The sequence below is a fragment of the Pollicipes pollicipes genome, unplaced genomic scaffold (genome assembly GCF_011947565.3).
Source record: "Pollicipes pollicipes isolate AB1234 unplaced genomic scaffold, Ppol_2.1 Scaffold_7262;HRSCAF=8765_pilon_pilon_pilon, whole genome shotgun sequence".
Lineage (NCBI taxonomy): Eukaryota > Metazoa > Arthropoda > Thecostraca > Pollicipedomorpha > Pollicipedidae > Pollicipes > Pollicipes pollicipes.
Window position 1 is genome coordinate 3,752,322 of NW_023597055.1, and position 7,031 is coordinate 3,759,352.

Consider the following 7,031-nt stretch of genomic DNA (forward strand, 5'->3'; position numbering starts at 1 on the left):
CGACTGTCCTGACTGGTGAAAATGTGGCTGCATTCACACCGCGCCACTTCTGTCCCCACACGCGTTCAAGATCGGGGCAGCTCCGCACCACCAAATCTCTCACACGTCTCGCAAAAGTCCCTTTCGGTGCTTACGCTGGCACCGTACTTCGTACCCGCACAAAATTACGAAAACAACATCCTCAGACAACGTAACATCACAGTAATATTTAGCACCACAGATGCAGCGGACGCCGCAATTCAAACAACAGCACTCGGCCAGCGATTTTGCACGGACCTTAACGTCGAGACCAGGAGCGGAGGACCCCATCCCTTCCGCTGGAAAACAGACCCGTCCACGCTGGTGCTGACGAACCACCAGCGGCTCAGGTGGCAGAGATGGGCGAGCACCAGGGCGGGACTGCCGCGGGGGCGCCGCGGGTGGTCCGCACCGGACGGCCACACAGACCAGCCCGCCACGGAGACCGGCGCGGACCGCCGGCCGCCACAGACCAGACCACCCAGAGCCGGCGGACCACGCCACGGACCGCCGACGGGGCGAGGGGCATCACGGCGGACCACACACGGACCACCACGCAGGGCACACGGCGACAGATCCCACACGGACGCCGCGACAGGGACCTGACCTCAGAGCGAACGCAGGGCCGACGCGTGCTCGCGTCGATTTGGCGACGCGACGCTGCCCCCGGCGCCACAGACGGGCGGAGAGACGCGGCGGTGGCCGGCGGCAGCCCGCACAGACGCGGGCACGAAGCGGAGCAGCGCAGACCGAGACGGGACGGGACGGGACGGACGGAGAGACGGACGGACGGCCGCCGGCGCCGCTACGTGACGCAGAACCTCCAGTTGGCCTGGTACAGGTCACTCCGTATGCGGTCAGCGTCCAGCTCCCTGCGGCACGAGCGCGCCGTCTTTGTGACCACCGCCGGGCTGTTTATCAGCAGGCGAAGCCGCCGTCATCACCGTCGGCGCACCGCGGTGCAGACCGGCGCCGCTGAACGACGTCTCGTGAGGCGAGAACTGGACTCAGCCATCCCAAGCATCCGCCCCGCGCCTTCAACACCTGACGGCTCACGGTCCCGACCGCGTTGATCAGGCGCACAGCGGGCACAGCGAGCACGGCTCGGGGATTGGCAGACAGGATATACTGTGATAGCCCGTTCGTCACAGCACATCGTCACAGGATATACTGTGACGGGCTCGCCCGGGCTGTCCAGCAGTGTGGCCACTCACACAGAGTGTCCATGGCCCAGCAGTCCACAGGGGCAGGGCGCACGGTGCCGACTATTGACGTGCTCAGCTGACGCACACGGTCACGTCAACAACCCTCCACGCAGCGACGACAGCGCCGGCAGAAGCCAGTAGCCTCCAGCGATCCCCCCCCCCCCCCCCTGGGATGGAAAAAGCAGTCAAGAAACAGACGGGACCAGCGACGACGTCACTGCAGCATCGGAGCAAACCGAGCCAGTTCACCCCCACCAGCCGCTGGCCGACCTGTACTGCGGCTGCCAACTGTTGACGATCTTGTCGTTGAGGCTGCGCACGTCCGACTCCATGTAGTCGCGGAACTCGCGGCGGATCCTGTCCGCCAGCTTGGTCTGCTCCTTCTCCGAGATCTGCAGTTCGGTCTTCTCGCGCGCCAGCAGCTGCGACAGGTCCCGGAAGTTGGCCTCGTAGAACTGGTGCACGCGGTTCAGCTGGCTCGTGTAGCCGTCCTCGCCGTAGAACTCCTTGATGGCGCGCTTTTCGAGGCTGCGGACCGTGCGCAGCCGGCGCCGCTGGATCTCCAGCATCTCCTCGAACACGGCCTTCAGCAGCTGGCGGCAGACGATCAGGCAGTCAGTCTCGGGGGCGCTGCTAGGCATCACTACAGAGCAATACAGTACGTTGCAATCTCGAACAAATACATACATACATACATACATACATACATACATACATACATACATACATACATACATACATACATACATACACACATACATACATACACACACACATACATACATACACATATATATATATATATATATATATATATATATATATACGGGCCCGTTAGACCAGTTTCTTTCTTAGTTTTACACAATTGGCTGCATAATTGTCACCAGCGGACACGACTTCAACCTACACAATCTTCAACAGCAATACTCATAAACAGAGGCGGTAATTTAAATCCCGACAATGATCTGTGACTGCAAAATACGAACGTAACGGAACTGAATAAACGAACCAATGTGAATCACCATACCAGGGTGAAACCCATCGCATTAGCTGGAGAACACGGGAGAAGACCGAAACCCCAATAGTCGTAATGGTCTGGGGACGACGATGACGATGTGGGGTTTTCAGACCCATCGACGGCGAAACGTCACGCGGCGCCTCACCTGGGGGTGGGGCGAAACGGACCCCAGAAGCACCCGCGGGCAGCCGGGATAAAAAAAGAACCGGCGACTGCCGAGTAAGCGCAGACCACTCAGAATAGCACATCACCAGCAAAAATTATATCTTAAGGCGCGCTCAATTCGGTCCGCCATTTGCCGCCAAGTGTGCCGACGAGCGCACTAGCGGACCGGGCCCTCACCAGCTCCTCTCTGCTCTTGTTGAGCGCCATCCGAGACTGGAACTGCTGCTTGAACGAGTCGACGTACTTCTGGGCGCGCAGGCACGAGATCTTATCGTCACGCGGTTTATTCCTGTCGGTCAGGACGGCAGTCATACAGCGGCAGCGGACAGCGGCCGGCCGGCCACGGCAGCACGGACGGGCGGCGGCGCCGGTCACAGCAGGCCCCGCCAGCTGGCGTGAGCGGCAGAGCCTGCCGCGCGGGACCGTACGAGCCTGTGCTGGGCGCACCGTCGGCCTCTCCCCCTCCCCCCGCCTTCCCCTCCATCTCGTCTGGCGCCCGGCCTCACCACCGGCCGCGCAGTCGACCCTGCACCGGAGCAGCGCGCCGCGCCGGGTCCGGCGCCGCCCCCGCCGCTCACCGCTCGCGGATCTCGCGCCGCCTGTCGTCGCAGATCTTCCGGAAGCGCCTCTCGTGCGTCTTATGCTGGTGCATGATGTCAGTCAGCAGCGCCTGCCGCCGCAGCACGTCCTGCCGCTGCAGCCGGTAACAGGACAGGACAGGTCAAGCCAGGTCAGGTCAGGTTAGGTTAGGATAAGTTAGGATAGGGTAGGTTAGGTTAGGTTGGGTTAGGTTGGGTTAGGTTAGATTAGGTTAGGTTAGGTTAGGTTGGGTCAGGTCAGGTCAGGACAGGGCAGGACAGGACAGGACAGGACAGGTCAAACCAGGTCCGGCCCGGTCAGGTCAGGTCAGGACAGGACAGGACAGGACAGGACAGGACAGGACAGGACAGGACAGGACAGGACAGGACAGGACAGGACCGGGCCAGGGCGAGACGGGGAAAGACAAGAGCGGAACAGGACGGGATACACGATCAGGATATGGCGGTCCACGACACCAAACGAAAATAAAGTGTCCAGCGTTAAAAATTAAAAGCGATGGTAAAAAGGTCGCAATGTTCATGCACATCAGAGGCAAAAGATCAATGATGCCCATCCACACGGAACATACGGGAAGGGCTAGCCCAGGCCAGGTCAAACGCGCCTGACACAGGTCCGGCGAGGGCACTAAAGGTCAGGGGTATATCAGCACACGTCAGACAGACACACCGCAAGACGGGTCAGCTTTGGTGACATCTCACGATGTAAGACCCCCGGTCGGCCAGGACCGGCCGGGCCAAGTCAGGTCAGGTCAGGTCAAGTCAGGGTACGGCCGAATCGCTTAGGAATTGTTCTGCAGGGTGCCAGATGCATCCAATGCCGTTATTGACGGCTGATCGCATGAGAGGTGAATGCTCGGCCCCCATTCGGCCCAGCTGGCCCGCACCCCTGGCGGCAGGACAGACCGGGCGCAGTCCGATGCTCGTCTCGATGTCTGGCACAGACAAGGCAGACGCCGGCGGTCGACAGCTTGAGCCGGTGCCGCGTTGCCGGAGGTAATTACACGTCTGGAAACCCTGAACTGCCACAGATAAAGCAGACAAATGAGACTGGATGTTTTTGAGCTTTATGGTTCAAGTGCCGGCCAGCACCGACCGGAAACCGGACTTCTTCACCGTGCTTCCGTGAGCCCCACTCTGTTCCCACCATCCCAAGGCCTACTAGATAGCCCCGCTGAACCAACAGGTTCCCAGGACAGGATAGAGCAGTTGGCGAGCTCACCCGGATCTTGTACTTTCTCGTCTCCATGGGCTCCACCATGCTCATGATGTACTTCATCTGGCGGCGGTACTCCGTCAGCAGCTTCCGCTTCGTCTCCTCCGAGACGTGCACGTACGGGAACTCGCGGCGCAGAAACTCGAACACGTCCGCCTCTGCCAGCACGGTGGGTACGGCTCGTATCGGCTGACAGTGTCAGTCTGTCAGCAGGGCTGACAAAGAACCGCATGTTAGCAGCACGCCGCCTCTGACAGCATCTTAGAATAAATATACTTTCAGTGACGTTTCCATGATGAACATTGGGAGCACATCAACACCAAGCGTCACCCTTCAGCATATGAGACACAACATCCGACCTATTTCGCCGCCAGGCGGCGCCAGCAGGCGCACCGGCCGGCAGCCGAGGGCGGCTGCAGCCTCTCACCTTGCCCCTGCACCTGGACTTGGGAGTCGTCTGCCTGGGACTCGAGCCACTGCAGCACGCCGTCACTGCACACCGAGCGGCGAGACGAAGCCTTGCTGTACGACACTGGAACGGGGCCACGGGTGTGGCTGCTGGACCAGGACACGCGCCCGGACACACCAACGGACATGGCTGCTGAACACACGTCCGGGCACATCGGCAGACAAGGCTGTTGAACCGGGACACACGCCCGGATACCGACAGAGGACACACAGCCAGCCACTGAAACACGCCAGCCACTGAAACACAGAGCACACATTCAGCCCCTGAAGCGTCCAGCCTCCGCTGCACGACACTGAAACAGCGCAAGCAATAACAAAACAGTCAGCAATAATACGGCCTGCGTTCGTTTCATCGACATAGTCGCCCTGCACAACACTTCTCTACAACCACCTATGTCCCCACGCTTACCCATCACATGCGCGATCCCATCCAAGGCCACTATCACCATCTCTATAACGACACACCATGGCACATCTACGCAGGCACCACGCGCCTCGACCGCGCCCGGCGGCGGCGACGACGGCGGCAGAGGCCGGACCGCCACACCTCACACTCACTGCGGCGGCTGGGCTGGGGCGCGCTGCGCACCTTCCTGCGCACCTCGCGCTGCACCGTCTCCTTGCAGAGCTCCTCCCCGGCCTGCTCCCGGGTGGTGCGCGTCACCGCCCGCTCGCCGCCAGACTCGTGTATCTGCCGGCACGCAGCCGACGTCAGGTGGGCAGACAGAAGTAACTCGCACATCTGCCGAGACGGCGGCGGCGAGACGAGCACTCGCGGATAGCGGAGAGCTGGAACCGACGCTCACGGACCTCAGGGCACGAGGCGAACGTCACGTGGGGGACGGGCGCGACGCGACAGATCCCGGACTTCGGCTCGCGGGGCCTGACCTCGCTTTGAGCGACGCCAGTGATTCGTGTGTGCCGCCGCCCTGCAGCAGCCACTTGTATCTCCTCCACTGTCCGTTTACACCAGCCGTCAACGCTAGGCTCCAAGTCCATCCCCGTGCAGCCATCTCTCTACTCCCAGGTCATCCACGCAGCCTGTTCCGTCCCCCCCCCCCCCTTCTCCACGATGGCTCTGACCTCTGACCTCTGACCTCGAACTCTGGCCACTGACCTCGGCGATGGTCTCGATGTTCCTGGTCAGCAGGCGGCGGCAGAGCGGGCGCCGGTTGACGCCCGGGTCGCTGGCCGAGCTGCGGTCGCTGGAGCGGCGCCGGCGGTCGCGCGCCTCGGCCGCCGCCTGGCAGGGCGCGCTGCGGCGCGGCCGCGAGTCGGCCCACAGCCGGGCGCAGGGGCCGCGCCGCCGCCGCCGGCCCGTCGTGTCTGTGGTGGTGGTCGGCTCCGGCGCGGAGCTGGTCGGCTCCGACGGCTGTCGGACGCGCCGAGCCGTGATGGCGGACGGAGTGGTGACCGGGACACGCGACCGTGGCACGTGGCGGTGACCATGACACGTGGGTCAGTGACTGTGGTACATGGTAGATGACCAGGGCACGTAGTCGATGACCAGGGCACGTAATCGGTGACCGGGACATGTGGTCGGTGACAGGGGCACGGGGTCGGTGACAGGGGCACGGGGTCGGTGACAGGGCATGTGGCCGGTGACGGGGGCGTGGTCATTGACCGGGACACGTGGTCGATGACCAGGGCACGTGGGTCGATGACCAAGGCATGTGGTCCGTGACCGGGGCATGTGGCCGGTGACCGGGACACGTGGGTCGATGACCAAGGCACGCGGGTCCTCGACCAAGGCACGTGGATCGGTACCCGGTCGCACCAGCCGGTGCCGACACCACCGGGGGACCGCACCACACAGACAGACCGGCACAGCCGCCAAATGGCGGCCGTGGGGTACGGGGAGGTGGAGCGGCCGGGCAGTATGAGCCGGGCAGCCGGGGAGCCGGCAAGGGAGGACCACGGAAGCGCGCGCCTAAACACGGGGCAGTGATGCGACCGATGATGGAATCGCCTCCCCTTCTGCTTTCTCTCCCACATGGTGGGCACACAGCTAGGCGAGGGAACGGACGAGCAGATACGCTGCGGGCTGAGGCGGTACAAGCAACATGACGAGGCGAGGGGCTGTAAAAAAAACTTAAGCTAGTGAAGAGAAGATTGTATCGAGAGAACAGAGATAAAGTGATAATAAAAACAAACTTGACGTGATCAGGATATATACGTATGAGACGAAGAATCTATCTGCTAAACATCCACTGATATGGACCGAAATAAGTTGTCTGTTACGTCTAGAATGGGTCGCTGGTCCCAGTAACTTGTCCACGGACCGCCAGAGCATCGCCACCGGCGGCGACCACGCCGACACTAACAGCTAGCTAACAGTGCTGAGA

General features: G+C 61.8%; 2 protein-coding genes across 2 annotated transcripts in view; both read right to left on the reverse strand.

Annotated features, from left to right (window-relative positions):
* The window catches only part of LOC119114105 (17-beta-hydroxysteroid dehydrogenase type 6), a 94,100-nt gene that overhangs the window by 79,173 nt on the left and 7,896 nt on the right, over nucleotides 1-7,031 (reverse strand). The gene's annotated exons all lie outside the window — the stretch shown is intronic.
* LOC119113738 (centrosomal protein of 95 kDa) lies at nucleotides 447-5,930 on the reverse strand. Its single transcript, XM_037237985.1, has 8 exons — nucleotides 5,804-5,930; nucleotides 5,245-5,377; nucleotides 4,646-4,750; nucleotides 4,225-4,376; nucleotides 2,985-3,100; nucleotides 2,584-2,695; nucleotides 1,494-1,816; nucleotides 447-890 (listed from the first exon to the last, which is right to left on the reverse strand). Coding segments are annotated over exons 2-8 (876 nt in total). The 5' UTR covers nucleotides 5,246-5,377; nucleotides 5,804-5,930; the 3' UTR covers nucleotides 447-823.

Bases quoted from the DNA above. Each gene is read 5' to 3' on its own strand.
- LOC119113738 (XM_037237985.1), bottom strand. The intron at 1,817-2,583 runs GTGAGGGCCCGG...GTCTGCCGCCAG, and splicing joins ACAAGAGCAGAGAGGAGCTG to CTGCTGAAGGCCGTGTTCGA. The intron at 891-1,493 runs GTCGGCCAGCGG...CTCGTGCCGCAG, and splicing joins AGTTGGCAGCCGCAGTACAG to GGAGCTGGACGCTGACCGCA.